The 14641-nt window shown below is 42.2% G+C and overlaps 1 protein-coding gene across 2 annotated transcripts in view; it reads right to left on the reverse strand.

Annotated features, from left to right (window-relative positions):
• stpg2 (sperm-tail PG-rich repeat containing 2) overlaps positions 1–14641 on the reverse strand; it is a 343238-nt gene that overhangs the window by 14702 nt on the left and 313895 nt on the right. Inside the window, exon 14 of one of the 2 annotated variants that reach the window (XM_068046189.1) lies at positions 1270–1412. In XM_068046189.1, the coding sequence (XP_067902290.1) occupies positions 1290–1412 (123 nt within the window). In that variant the 3' untranslated portion in view covers positions 1270–1289. Of the gene's footprint in view, positions 1–1269; positions 1413–14641 lie in introns of those variants that run through there. The other variant, XM_068046199.1, reaches the window with a different exon arrangement.

Raw genomic sequence — 14641 nt, forward strand, 5'->3', positions numbered from 1 at the left:
GTTCAACAGGCTTCTGAGAGAGCCTCCAATTCAAGGCACCCTCATGCTCACCTGTCTGCCTCCGTAGTGCACAACACTCCTGGTGAGGCTGCGACCATCCTGTGCTGCAAGCCCTCTGATTGGGCCTTAAAAACTCGGGAACCTGTCGTCCATCCTTAATTGAAGGTGGAGGCGGCCAATTAGGAGCCCGCCTCACGTAAAGTTGTGCCACCGGGCACCTTGGCGACAAGCGCGGTCTCAGAACCTATACATGGTCCCAGCATTGGGTTTCCAATACCCACAGGAAAATTCAGACCATTAACTTTGCTCCTCTCTCCTGATCTGCTGAGTATTTCCAGCGTTTTCTGTTTTTATTTCAGATTTCAAGCATCCACAGTGTTTTGCTTTAAACCAACAATTTCCCAGTTTTAGCGTCTAACAAAGTCCTCTCTTTCTTTTGTACAGAGATACAGAGAAGCACCAGGTACATTTGACTTCCTTGCACTACTTGTAAATAGGACAGAATTATCTTCCTTTAATCAGAGTTAATAACTGACAAACACTACAGGCCCTGAACCTGCGTCGCGTCGATTGATACCCAACGCGATTTTTAACGAGCAGGTCAGGGTGCGCACTCACCGTCCGATCCAGCAATGATACATCAGCAGCACCGCGGTCAGAGGTGGCAGCTGCCGATGTGCGAGAGAGAGGGCACCTCAAATGAAGGTGCGCTCTGAAGACTTTTTGAAGATAAAAAGTGGCCACAGCTGCCAGACTGTTGTTGTGGAGGAGGGGCCTCTCCACAGGGTGGCCTGCAGAGAATGGGGGTGGGGTGGGGATGGGTTAAAATGGCAGATGGAGTGCTGGTCCACCCCACTCCCCCTCCCCCTCCCCCCCCCCACGCCGCTTTCAAAACCATCTGCCACTCGGAGGCTGCCTCCATTCATCCGCTGGGATTTTGCCTTAATCGGGTGCTCGACCGCTGACTGGGAAAGTCCAGTTGACATCTGTACAGTGGCCTTAATAGCCTATTAGGGACATGATTGGCTTCCTGCCACTTGTAGGTAGCCATTAATCCCCCAACAGGCACTTTAACAAAAGGCCCCGAGCCAGAAAAATACCGACAAACTGGCATGCCAGCCGGCAGCAGGAAATTGCTGGCTCACCCACCTCCATTCACCCCTCTGCAGCCTTTCCAAAATCCGTCTCTACAGTATTGTCAGAAAGAGCCTCTGTTGGAACTGGAGAGATTTACACAGCTTTGCCTGACTTTGGAGTGTTTGTACTTACTGTTTGATGCGGATTGAAACTCAGATGTCCTGGAATAACGGGGGATCAGGATGGGTTGGAGCTGGTAGGGGATTCAGCAGTGGGTTAAGTAAGGTAGAATTGAACGTCCCCTTTAGAACCGTGTCCATGATAGATGGGCTCAGCTGCAGGAAGACAGGAAAACAATATGAAAAACAATCAGGAAATCAAGGAGCTGCAAGAATGTAGAGCAGTTGGGCCGAATGGCCTTTCTCTCTGCTACAAATTCTGTGTAACTCAATCAACATTACATTATTCTTAGTGTCAGTGATAGAATAAAATCATAGAATGATACAGTGCATGAGGAGGCCATTCGGCCCATCATGCCTGTGCTGGCTCTTTAAAAGAGCCATCCAATCCGTCCACTCCCCTGTTCTTTCCCCATAGTCCAGCATTTTCTTTTTCTTTTTCAAGTATTTATCCAATTCCCTTTTGAAAGTTACTATTGAATCTGCTTCCACCGCCCTTTCAGACAGCGAATTCCAGATCACAGCAACTCGCTATGTAAAAAGAAATTCTCATCTTCGCCATGACTTTTTTGCCAGTTATCTTAAGTCTGTGTCCTCTGACCCTCCTACCAGTGGAAGCAACTTCTCTCCAACTATTGTATCGAAACCTCTTCGCCTGGGTGAATTCTTCTATTAGATCATCACAATTATTTGTAATGAACTTGAATTGAAAATAAAGCTGTGTAAATGAAACCAGAATTACTGAAATAGCAAGTGGTTAGGCTGAGGAGTTGAGTTGAGGATTCTGGAAGTCTTCTCCCTTCTTCTTTGGCCTCCTTATCTCGAGAGATAATGGGTAAGCGTCTGGAGGTGGTCAGTGGTGTGTGGAGCAGCACCTGGAGTGGCTATAAAGGCCAATTCTAGAGTGACAGGCTCTTCCACAGGTGCTGCAGAAAATTTGTTTGTCGGGGCTGTTACACAGTTGGCTCTCCCCTTGCGCTTTTGTCTTTTTTCCTGCCAACCGCTAAGTCTCTTCGACTCGCCACACTTTAGGCCCGCCTTTATGGCGGCCCGCCTTTATGGCTGCCCGCCAGCTCTGGCGATCGCTGGCAACTGACTCCCACGACTTGTGATCAACGTCACAGGACTTCATGTCGCGTTTGCAGACGTCTTTGAAGCGGAGACATGGACGGCCGGTGGGTCTGATACCAGTGGCGAGCTCGCTGTACAATGTGTCTTTGGGGATCCTGCCATCTTCCATGCGGCTCACATGGCCAAGCCAAGTAGGAAACTGATTAACTCCCTTGTTCCTCTCACTCTGTTTATTGAGAAAGTTTCGCTCCCGATTAGCACTCTGGTTGGGAACTTTTTAAGGCTTCACATATGAATTACTAATGTGTTTGTTTGATAGGCTGTCAACTGTTACCAAATGGTTGTATAGTGTGAGCAGTATTTAATCACTGCACTGTAAAATATGCATCAAAAATTACATGGTCACTACCCGTTGTACTCCCCACACAAGCCTGCTCAGTGGATTAACAAGATTGTCCCTTTGGGGCACAGATTTTAGGGCACTGCTAATCCTTTTTTATTTAACTCAACTTGTCCATTAACTACTATTAGCTATTTTAACTGTGGACATTGACAGCTGTGTCCTTGTAACCCTTGAACTGAGTTATGCTACAAATCGGCTTGCGCATCATTGCAAAGTGGGGATATCTCATTGCAACAGGATAACATCATTCCACTAAAATCAATGCGGTAGGTTGGTGGTTTTATTTTCAAGCAATTTTTTGCATGTTAGACAGGACAGGCATGATCAGATTGCCTTTCCTTCTCAGTGAGATAAAGTCAGTGAGATTTGTGTGCTGTGTAGACCTACTGACCCACAGAGAGGCATCAGACAAGTTATCAGTGCTGGGTGCGCTCGGAATCCATCTGTTTTACAAATGTAGATCAGCCAAGGTGAGTATTTTGCAGAGAAGCTACATAAGGAAACGAACTATGTAAATTTTCTAACACCTCTGCTAAATTCTCAGTCTTTTAGGGAAATCAAACATGAATCAAGTGGCCACTGTTCCATTATTAGCATAAACCCATTAAATTCTAAATCCCTTAGTGCCACTAATTAAACAGCCTTTGGATACGCACTGTTCTGAAATCACCAGAATGCCAGGAACTTTAACCTCAGAAATAATATGACACTGGCAAATGCATGTGGACAGTCCACGTACAATAAAGCTGTGTTAAAGAAAATATATGAGAAGATGCAAGTGTTTTGATTGGCTGTTTTACACATCCTGATGGGATCAGCCGTTCTATCAGCATGAAAGTCTATCCTGCTGTCAACTCCTCCATCAATGATTACCATTCTACTGTGGTGACTGTATGATACAGTCAGCTCACTGTGTACAAAGTGGGATTGTGCTCCTTAAAGCAGAGAAAGTAAGGGGAAACCTAAATAGAGGTATTCAAAATTATGAAGGGTTTCGCTAGAGCGAGGAGGGAAGTGACTCGGTAACCAGAGGTCATAGATTTAAAATAATTGGCAAATAAACTAGAGGGGAAATTAGGAGAATTTAACTCATATAGAGGTCTGTCATAATCATGAATGTACTACTTGAAAGGTAGGTGGATTCAGATTCCATAGGATGTTTCGAAAGGGAACTAATTTGAAGGGTTATGAGGAAAATGTGGAGTGTGGGATTAAATTGGGCAGTTCTTTCAAAGAACCAGCACAGGCATGATGGGCCAAATAGCCTCTTCCTGTGCTGTAAGATCTATGATTCCACGTGTACTGTACATATAAGCGTTGACAATAAGGCACATGCTATCCATATACATACATCTCAAAACTGTACACAAAACAGATATAAATGGTTCCATTTTTACCTAAGGCAATTGCATCATTTTGTAAAACATAAATGTCAACTATAGGCTCAATTATTCATAACAGATTCATGCACTTAGAGGAAACAGAAGGAGGTTAAAGGTTAAAAAATGTAAAAAGGCAGAAATTCTCGGAAATTCCTTTAAAGTGTTTAAAAGCCTCATGATCAATTAGAACCAAACTGGACAGGATTACCAAGTGGGTTTAGCCTCAATATGTATTCCCTGACCCTGTGACAATGGAATTATGACCTGCATTGTACAGAGAATTAACCGTCTTTCTTGGCTGACATCTGCATGATATTAGTATGCCGTTAATCATGCAATGCAATGCAGATCATCCATCCTACTGCAAAGTTAATTTCTTTTCTCGAGAATTTTTTTCGCAAAAAAAAGTGAAAAACTCCACCGCCTCGGTCCTCAGAGAATTTTATCTGGCCCAAGTTCCACACACTCTTAATTTTGTATAAATGCTTCAGTGCTTGTTCAAAAATTGTTTTGTTCACCTGACTGTACATGCACAGATTTCATGTTGCACATTTCCCTGTCAGGCAGATAAAATTTAAATAGAATATTTTATCATAAAGGGATGCGAATGGGAGAAGCCATCTACACAGAGGCAGAGAGGAAAACAGTCCTTAAAGCAATAAGAAATATTTTAAAAGAGGGAGTTTCGTCAACCCTTTAAGAATCAAACAGAAGCAATTAGTTTTCAGCAAGTTTAATACTGCAGCAGATCCCTCTCTCAGAACAAATTTGCTTGACAGAGGAACCAAATCACACAAAATGGGCTCAACGAGGTCCAATTTCTACTCCGCTCCGCTCTTATCACTCAGATATATGAATGATGTTTTATACTTCATGGTTTCACAAGGAGTATTGTGTCATTGATGTCACTAGAATCAAGAATCTGATAAAGTATAAGATCACTGCCTGTACTATTCCATGAAATGGCCCATTAGAGACTTGAAAATGCAACCAAGTACAATTATTCTTTAGTTGACAGCTGGCCCGATGCATTCCCAGCCACCTTCTCATCAAATTCTCTCCATCTGGACACACAAAATAGTCCTGTTTTTAAACAGCACCATCCATGGCAGCTGCAAATAAACGACTTATTATCTACTTATTGAACACTGAATACATGTCAATTTGCAGTGGTTTATGGAAATTTAACCACGGCGTGATGTGAGGCCTCATAACTTACAGTAAGCATCACAAATGGTTTATTTTCAATTAATTAACTCTGTCTATTCAGAGCCCGATGTCTTTTTTTAAAACAATAATTTAGCCAGGGGTGTTCTGTGTACAAGCTCCTGGTCTGTGCTCTCTCAGCTGATCTCAGCTTGGCAGCAGTTAGGGACTCTGAAACTGATCTCCCTGTATCCAGGTCACAGAAGAATATAAGAACATAAGAAATAGGAGAAGGAGTAGGCCATTCGGCCCCTTGAGCCTGCTCCCCATTCAATACGATCATGGCTGATCTTCAACCTCAACTCCACTTTCTTGCCTTATCCCCATATCCCCTGATTCCCTTAGCATCCAAAATCGATCTCAGTCTTGTATATACTCAATGACTGAGCATCCATAACGCTCTGGGGTTGAGAATTCTAAAGATTCACAACCCTCTGAGTGAAGGAATTTATAGAATCATAGAATCTTTGAATTGTTACAGCACAGAAGGAGGTCATTCAGCCCATCATGTCTGTGCTAGCTCTCTGCAAGAGCAATTCAGCTAGCCCCACTCCCCTTTCTTTTCCCCGTGGCCTGCGATTTTCTTCTCTTCAGATAAATATCCAGTTCCCTTTTGAAAGTCACAGTTGAATTTTCCTCCACCACACTCGCAGGCAGTACATTCCCCTCGCAACGTAAAGAAAGCTTTTCCTCATGTAGCCTTTGGTTCTTTTCACCATCACTTTAAATCGGTGTCCTCTGGTTCTTGACCCTTTCGCCATTGGGAACAGTTTCTCCCTATCTACTCTGTCCAGACCCCTCATCATTTTGAACAATTCAACTCGCCTCTCAACCTTATATAATAAAGGCAAAATACTGTGGATGCTGGAAATCTGAAATAACCTTCTCTAAGCAGAGCCAGCCCCAGCTTCTTCAATTTATCTTGTAACTGAAGTCCTTCAACCACAGAAATATGCTTGAAAATCTTTTCTGCACCCTCTATAATGCTTTTTAAAGTGTGGTGCCCAGAATTAGACACAATACTCCAGTTGAGGCTGGACCAGTGTTTTATAAAATTTCATCATGCTTTTGTACTCTATGCCTCTGTTTATAAAGCACAGGATCTCATTTGCCTTATTAACTGCTTTCTCAACCTGCCCTGCCACCTTCAATGATATATGCACATATACCCCCAGGTCCCTCTTCTCCTACACCCCTTTAGAATTGTATCCTTCATTTATATTACGGCTCCTCATTCTTCCTACCAAAATGTATCACTTCACACTTCTTGGCATTATATTTCAGCTGCCATTCCACCGGACCATCCATGTCTTCTTGAAGTTCTATCACTATCCTCCTCACAGTTCAAAATACTTCCAAGTTTTGTGTTCTGATCTCAGTCCTAAGTGGCCGACCCTTTGTCTTGAAACAATGGCCTCAAGTTCTAGACTCTCCACCCAGGGGAAACAGCTTCACAACATCTACCCTGTCAAGCCATCTAAGAATTTTACCTTTCAGTGAGCTTGAAGGAGAAAGATCAATATTAGTTGAGGGCCCTACTCCTCCTAAGTGCGATCGGTGAACTTTTTTGATCAGTGCACTTTCATAGCTGGTGATGCTTCCTTTTTGTTATAGCTGAATCTCTAACAGTATTCACTATCTGGGCTTGTCAAGCTGTGTGTACATTGCTGACATTCACTCGACCCCAGCTGCCACTTGCTTGTGTAACCACAGCAGGTGCATCACCTGTTCTGCCCTAGTCTCGAACCCCAAAGACGCTCCTTCTGGGTGTGATGGTAACACACATGATCCTGCTCCATAACAACAGTGTGTGCATCGTGTATGCATGCTAGCGTGGGCGTGTCATGTATCCGTAGGCATTAACCAAATTCGAGTTTAAGTTTAAATACATTTCATTTTTCTTCTTTAAACCAAAGAAAGCCTGTTTATGCTTATTTCTTTGCTTTATAATTGGAAAGCAGTGAACAAAGATTCACCAAGGGGTAGCTCAAAACACGGTGTGTTTAAAATTAAACCCTGTCACAGTAAGACCAGGGGAAGACTGAGAGGGACCCCTAGACACCTTTCTCACCTGGTCGTAACATTTACTTCTCTTAGTTTATCAAGGCAGCATTTGACCGAGTATGGTATCAAGGAGCCGAAGCAAAACTGAAGTCACTGGGAATCGGGGGAAAACTCTCCACTGGTTGGAGGTCAATCATCTCAGCTCCAGGACATCACTGCAGGAGTTCCTCAGGGTAGTATCCTAGGCCCAACCATCTTCAACTGCTTCATCAATGACCTTCCTTCAATCACAAGGTCAGAAGTGGGGATGTTCGCTGATAATTGCACAATGTTCAGCACCATTCGCGACTCCTCAGATACTGAAGCAGTCCGTGTAGAAAAGCAGCAAGACCTGGACAATATCCAGGCTTGGGCTGATAAGTGCAAGTAACATTCGCGCCACACAAGTGTCAGGCAATGACCATCTCCAACTAGAGAGAATCTAACCAACTCCCCTTGACATTCAAAGGCATTACCATCACTGAATCCTCCACTATCAACATCCTAGGGGCTACCATTGACCATAAACTGAACTGGAGTAGTCATATAAATACCATGGCTACAAGAGCAGGTCAGAGACTAGGAATCCTGTGGCAAGTAACTCATCTCCTGACTCCCCAAAGCCTGTCCAACATCTACAAGGCAGAAGTCAGGAGTGTGATGGAATACTCTCCACTTGCCTGGATGGGTGCAGCTCCAACAACACTCAAGAAGCTCGACACCATCCAGGACAAAGCAGCCTGCTCGATTGACACCCCATTCACAGACATTCACTCCCTTCATCACTGACGCACAATGGCAGGAGTGTGTACCATCTACAAGATGCACTGCAGCAACAAACCAAGGCTCCTTAGACAGCACCTTCCAAATCCATGACCTCTACCAACTAGAAGGACAAGGGCAGCAAATTCATGGGAACACCACCACCTGCAAGTTTCCCTCCAAGTCACACACCATCCTGACTTGGAAGTATATCACCGTTCCTTCACTGTCGCTGGGTCAAATCCTGGAACTCCCTTCCGAACAGCACTGTGGATGTACCTACCCCACTTGGACTGCAGCGGTTCAAGAGGCAGCTCACCACCACCTTCTCAAGGACAATTAGGGATGGGCAATAAATGCTGGCCTGGCCAGCGACGCCCACATCCCATGAGTGAATTTTTTAAAAATCTGTCGAACTCAGCCTTGAATATATTCAATGATCCAGATTCCACTGCTCTCTGGGGTGGGGAATTCCAGAGATTAACAGCCTGTGACAGAAGAAATTCCACCCCATTTCTGTCTTAAACGGGAGACCTCTTATTCTGAAACTGTGCTCCCTAGAATGTACATAGTATGTTGGAAAGAGGGATGAAAGACTGAATGGCCTTATCAGAATTAAATTGTTACATAGGCCCTAATTTGCTATTTGATTATTATGCACCAGTCAAGTAGGGGTGTAAGTTGCATTTATTATTTCCATCTTATCCTTCAATTATTTCTGAAGATGCACAAGATAGCCTTCCCCTTCACCCCTCCTAATTTTGTGTAAATAATTGCCTGTCACCACGTGCCACTTGATTACATGGCTAAGGGGATTTTTGGTGGAGCTTTTAACAAAATCCAAAATAATCTATTTTTTGTTAAGGGATTGGATGCATACTCTATAATAAACTGGGACTATATCAGCTATATCTTTGCCAATCAACAGGATTTTAAAATAAAACCTTAGGAGGATTGTAAAGAAAGAAAAACCCTGATTTGACCCAATTTATGCTTCACAATTCCCACCCACACATGTACATTTTATAGATTGTTTGGTGCAAGTTAGACCAGCCCCACTTTTAACCATTGCGTACTACTTTTAACCTTTTAATTTAGCTGTTGTTCAAATCTCGGGATGGACACAAGAGCCTCATGCGAATTGTGTTAGAAGAAATGTAGGGTCTTATGTTCACCCATTGAAGCATCTTACTTATGTCAACAGAAGAAAACTTTGACAAATTAGTTAAGAGACTTGATCAGGAGTGATCCCATAAAGCCTTGAGTCTGTCTTTGACTCCCTTGGCATCACCGATAAAATAACATTGAAGAGTTTTTAATAAAAGACATGTTTCATCGGTTTTATTAAACACTGGGGGAGACTCAATTTCCAAGGTATTGGTAAAGTTCCTCGTAACTGTGCCAGTCACATTATTAAAGCATAATTTGAATATTTGTTAGGGGCATTTTGGTGCATCCATTCGCTGAAAAGTGCACCAAAAGGAGTGTTACACAAAAATACCACCCTATAACTCCAGGTCGTGCGATTTCTGAACAGGATTTTAAATGTTCAAAATCATTTGATCAGAACCCAAAAGCATTTCAGCTAATGTACAAGTGTTTGAAGATGCATTACAAGTGTAAGTCGGTACATTCTATCAAACAGGACATTGAATGCAACATATAATTACTACTTTTGTACAAAACTATTCTGCTCTACTGTTTACAACTGGAAATTCAGTGGGTTTTCTCTTGTGCTTAAACAAATGAATTCATGCTTAAAAATACTGAATTGTGCAATGATAATAGGCCAATGGTAACAGCTCAATAGCTGATACAGCAATGACTTGAGATTAAAACTTGAACTTTCCTGGAATGAGCTGCATGGATTCTGTTTTGGTGAAGTCAAGAATTCCTTTTGCTAATCCTTGCTCCAAAACAACAGTGACAGTGTTTCAAAAGTAATTCTTTAGTTATGAAACACTTTTGGACATTTTAAGGATATGATAAGGCACTATATAAAAGCAGGTTCTTTCCTTCTTTTGAGCCTTTCTGGCAGTAGAGTATAAGTTGATGGGAATGCTAGTCTGTGATCAAGTTTTCCCATGGTAGAAAGTTACCTGCCTTAACTATGCCACCAGGGACCGCTGAGGATGGATCAACAGAAGGTTGCGTATCAAACTCCATCCAAAGCTACTTTCACAAAATTTCTAATGGCCAGTTAATGGAGCCGTAATAGCAAAGATCTGGAGGCAAGTCCTCTCACCCATTCCCTTGTGTGGAGGATATTGCGCACCAGATCTAAAAAATAGACAGAGTGGAAAATGGTATTTGACAAAAAACTGGAGCTATTGGCAAAATGAATGGGGTGAGCATTTTACGAAACCACCTTTTAAACAGATATTTGTTAACAGTTTCAGATCAACTCTACAGGGAAACCATTTTAGATTACGAAGAGGATTTAGATATTGCAGCAACATATTCTTTTATGCACTTTCTTTCTTTTCACTGGGAAATGCCTGTAATGTGTATTTTAAAACATTTTTGAAAGGTAAGTGTAGGGATAGTTACTGAAATAAATATATTTTCACAACAGAATGTTGTTGAAACAATTTTCATGGTTCAAATAGCTGGCACAGGCATGATGGGCTGAATGGCCTCCTTCTGTGCTGTACAATTCTATAATTCTATATAAATTAAGGAAATTTGGTTGGTGGCTGGGACACAGCATATGGCACAACATACACTCATGCTTTTCGCATCCTTGTGCAGAGCATGTTGCTGGCTCCAAGTCTTCGGGGAACTGGTTATGTTATTGTTTGATGACACACAGCTGCTGGAGGGTTTGGGGTCGGGGTCAGCTGTTACCCTAGGAGCATAACTAACGCTTCCCACATGAAACTGATCTGCCCTTGGGGCTAACAACAAGGACCACAAAATAGACAAAAAGTTACAAGTTTCCACAACCAGAAAAATGAGTGTGATTATTATTTTTTTTAAATAAGATTACATTAACAGTGAGCCAATTTGCTGTTGAATGCATTCATCAAGTATACGGAGCTGTTAGATTGCTTATTCAAGGTTTCTTAGAATATCAGAGTTTGTTATTTTTTAATTTCCATTATGTTGTAATGGTTATCGATCCTTTATCACCATTTTATTAGATTCTGTTGATGTTTTCTTTGATGCACATTGCCTTTACTAATTTCTCCCACTTGAATATATTGCTTTACTTTCCCGGCGTTTTTTCCTTTTGTTTCTCTTCTCTCACATTACCATCCATTAGTATAACGTAAAGGTTACATCTCCGCAGGGATAGCCCTGCATATCTATTACATATAACGCAGTGTCTTTCTCCTACTGTAACACAAGCTTCACTGTTTTCAAATACCTTATTCTTGCACCCAATACGTCACTGAGCAAAGCAAGCAGAAATAAATAACTTAAAATGTGGGAATAAAATAAGAGTGTCAGTTATGGCTCAGTGGGTAGCACTCTTAAGTCTAAGTCGTTCAGGTTCAAGCCCCATTCTAGAGACTTGAGCACAAAATCTAGGCTGACATTCCCAGTGCAGTACAGAGGGAGTGCTGCACTGTTGGAAGTGCTATCTTTCGGATGAGATGTTAAACAGTGGGGCTGTCTGCTGTTTCAGGTGGATAAAAAATATCCCATAGCACTATTTCGAAGAAGAGCAGGGGAGTTCTCCCCCAGTATCCTGTCCAATACTTATCCTTCAACTAACATGGTAAATAAACAGATTATCTGGTTATTATCACATTACTATTTGTGGGAGCTTGCTATGCGCAAATTGGCTGTAGTGACTGCAATTTTTTTTTTTAATGAATTGACTGTAAAGTGCTTTGGGACATCCTGAGGTCCTGATGGGAACTAGAAAGGGCAATTCTTGCAATAACTTTTTAAAAATAAACTTTTATATGATAGGTTACCCATTATTGTTTTCTATAACTACTACAGACACCAGTGGATTGCACATTAGACTCCTCTAGAACCAGAAGAAGCTAGTCAGACTGAACTGTAGCACCGACTGCTACTCTTTCTTGTCCTGTTGCAGTGGCTGGTATCCTATCTCCATTAGATCATATTCCATCTGCTGTCCCATGACCTCACCAGACTCTGCTACATTCATAAGAACATAAGAAATAGGAGCAGGAATAGACCATAAGGGTCTCTTGAGTCTGCTCCACTATTCAATAAGATCATGGCAGATCTTTGACCTCAAATCCACCTTCTCGCCCTATCCCCGTATCCCTTGATTCCTTTAGCGTACAATATCAGAAATGATCAGCTACTCCAGCTAATATTTCTGCGCACGCAAACACGCAGGCACACACAATAATGTTATATAACATTCTCACACCTCACAGTCAATACTTCAGTCCTCAGCTTCCAATTCTTCTGAATTCTAACCATTTTGCTTATGCATGCTTGAACCGTTGAACGAGAATAAGCATCTACCATTAACTTCAAGTATGTGTCACCATCAGGATATCTTTCAAAAATTAAACTATTACATAGAATTATTATCAACATTCACATCATTATTATTCTTGTCTACTTCTCTTGACATTCTGAACATTAAAATGGCAAGCACTGATGACATCATTTGGGGTATTAGCCTGGAGGGGGATTACTGAGCGTGATGTTCTGAGGGAGATGAATTAAAATAAGTAGAAATATGACCATTAACCCAAAGTATTTCAGTTTTAACTGTTTTATCTGCCTCTATGCAGCAGGTTCAGTAATGCTCCAGGACAGTTCTCCTGAACATACTAAAGAAAGATAGCCTCTCTTGAACATTTCTACTGAACCCATAAATGTGAGTACAAAAATCACGGTTACAATTTTGTTGCAAATGGAAATCAGAAAATCTTCCCCAATGTGAGTTGCATGCTACACCTACTGATGCTGGTTCCATTCTCTATTACCCACATCCCGTTAGCTGAAAAAAACATAAAACTGGCCTACCAAAACATAGCTGTACCCGTTAGATTTAGAATTTAATATCAAGGTATGAATATTTGCAACAAACACAAGTTTTGCAGAAGTGGTTGAACAGACGAATCAATAAAGGGGAGGAGTTGAAGTATGCAATTGGATACCATACACAACTCTAAATAGGCAAGTGTGATGTCATGCTAGGCCCCCACCTACCAAGAATGAGGCAATGAACAGTGATTTTAAACTGTTACTGGAGTGAAGAAAGGACTTGTTAAACAGAGACGGTGCATGGAAGGGCAAAGGACCATTCCCAGACACGTTCAACCCACAATGGACATTGATCACCAGGTATTGTGTGTAAGAGGAGCATTCCAGAGACTGCTAAGGTGATACAATCCAAGACGTGGTCAGACCAGGTAGTCACATGACTAACCTGCTTGGCAACCTCTGTTTTTCTGAATTGTACAAACAGTTTGAATTCAGACTGTCTGTTTGCTCCTGGACTGAGAAGATCTCTCCTGTCTGCTCCCATCTCTTTCTCACAAGCCTCTAAATCCACTAAATACACATGAACCCCAAGACAGAAAAGTCTCCTACAGTGAACAAGGTTTAAGAAGAATTCTGGGCCCCAGAGAAAAGCAAGGTTACAATCAAGGACTCGACAGTGAGCTCGAAGAACCGTAACAAAAACTCTTCAGATATTGCCTCAAACTTTTCCATTTTATTTCTTCTGCTCTTTTCAATAGGTAGTGGTTGACCACTCGTACTACAATAACCTTTCTACATTTCTACAAATCAAAGCCCCTGAAAATCCTCGGCTGTTCTGGCAAAGCCCCGGCATAACTATGTTAGGAGCCTGTCAGCATGGTCAGAAACTAGGCCAGGGCTGTAACAAGCCGGGTCCCCACATAGCACAAAGGAACCTGGAACCTGCTTGTGGCCTCTGTCCGTCCCCAAATATGACCATCCCAAAAGAGAGTCAAAAACTCCCTTCATTGGCCGCAGAGTGCTTTGCAATGTCCAGGGCTCATGAAAGGTGTTGCATAAGTGCAAGGACTTTCTTTTTGTGTCTGGGAGTTCTGTGACCTAGACCTTTTAATGTGAAAAAAGAAAAAAAATTGTACAGTGTCCACCCCCCCCCCCCCTCACCCTTACAAAGTGGGTCACTAGTGGGTCTTTCAGACCGTGTTGAGCGATGGGGGGAGGAGGAATATAAATAGTGGGACCTCCTCATGACTTTGTAAACTTCTGACGGGGGGGCGGATCAGCGATGATGTGAAGAATCTTGGCATTTAAAAATCCCCAGTTAATGCCCACCAGCTGAATACAATTAAACACTCAATCACTATACAATTAACAGCCCGGAAGATACAGAAACCAAAAAGCTACTCTCTCTCTCTCTCTCTGTTTAGATGACTCTCAAACTAGGCGTCCATAAAGTCTGTTCCATCTGTACTCCACCATCAAGTGTCATCTGCTTACTCAAAAATGGTGTCGTGGACCAGAGAAAGAATGAAGTTGAATGCTAACACCCCACTCCCACACCACACATCCCCTGACATACACACAATGCATTCTTG

The sequence above is a fragment of the Heterodontus francisci genome, chromosome 1 (assembly GCF_036365525.1).
Source record: "Heterodontus francisci isolate sHetFra1 chromosome 1, sHetFra1.hap1, whole genome shotgun sequence".
NCBI lineage: Eukaryota > Metazoa > Chordata > Chondrichthyes > Heterodontiformes > Heterodontidae > Heterodontus > Heterodontus francisci.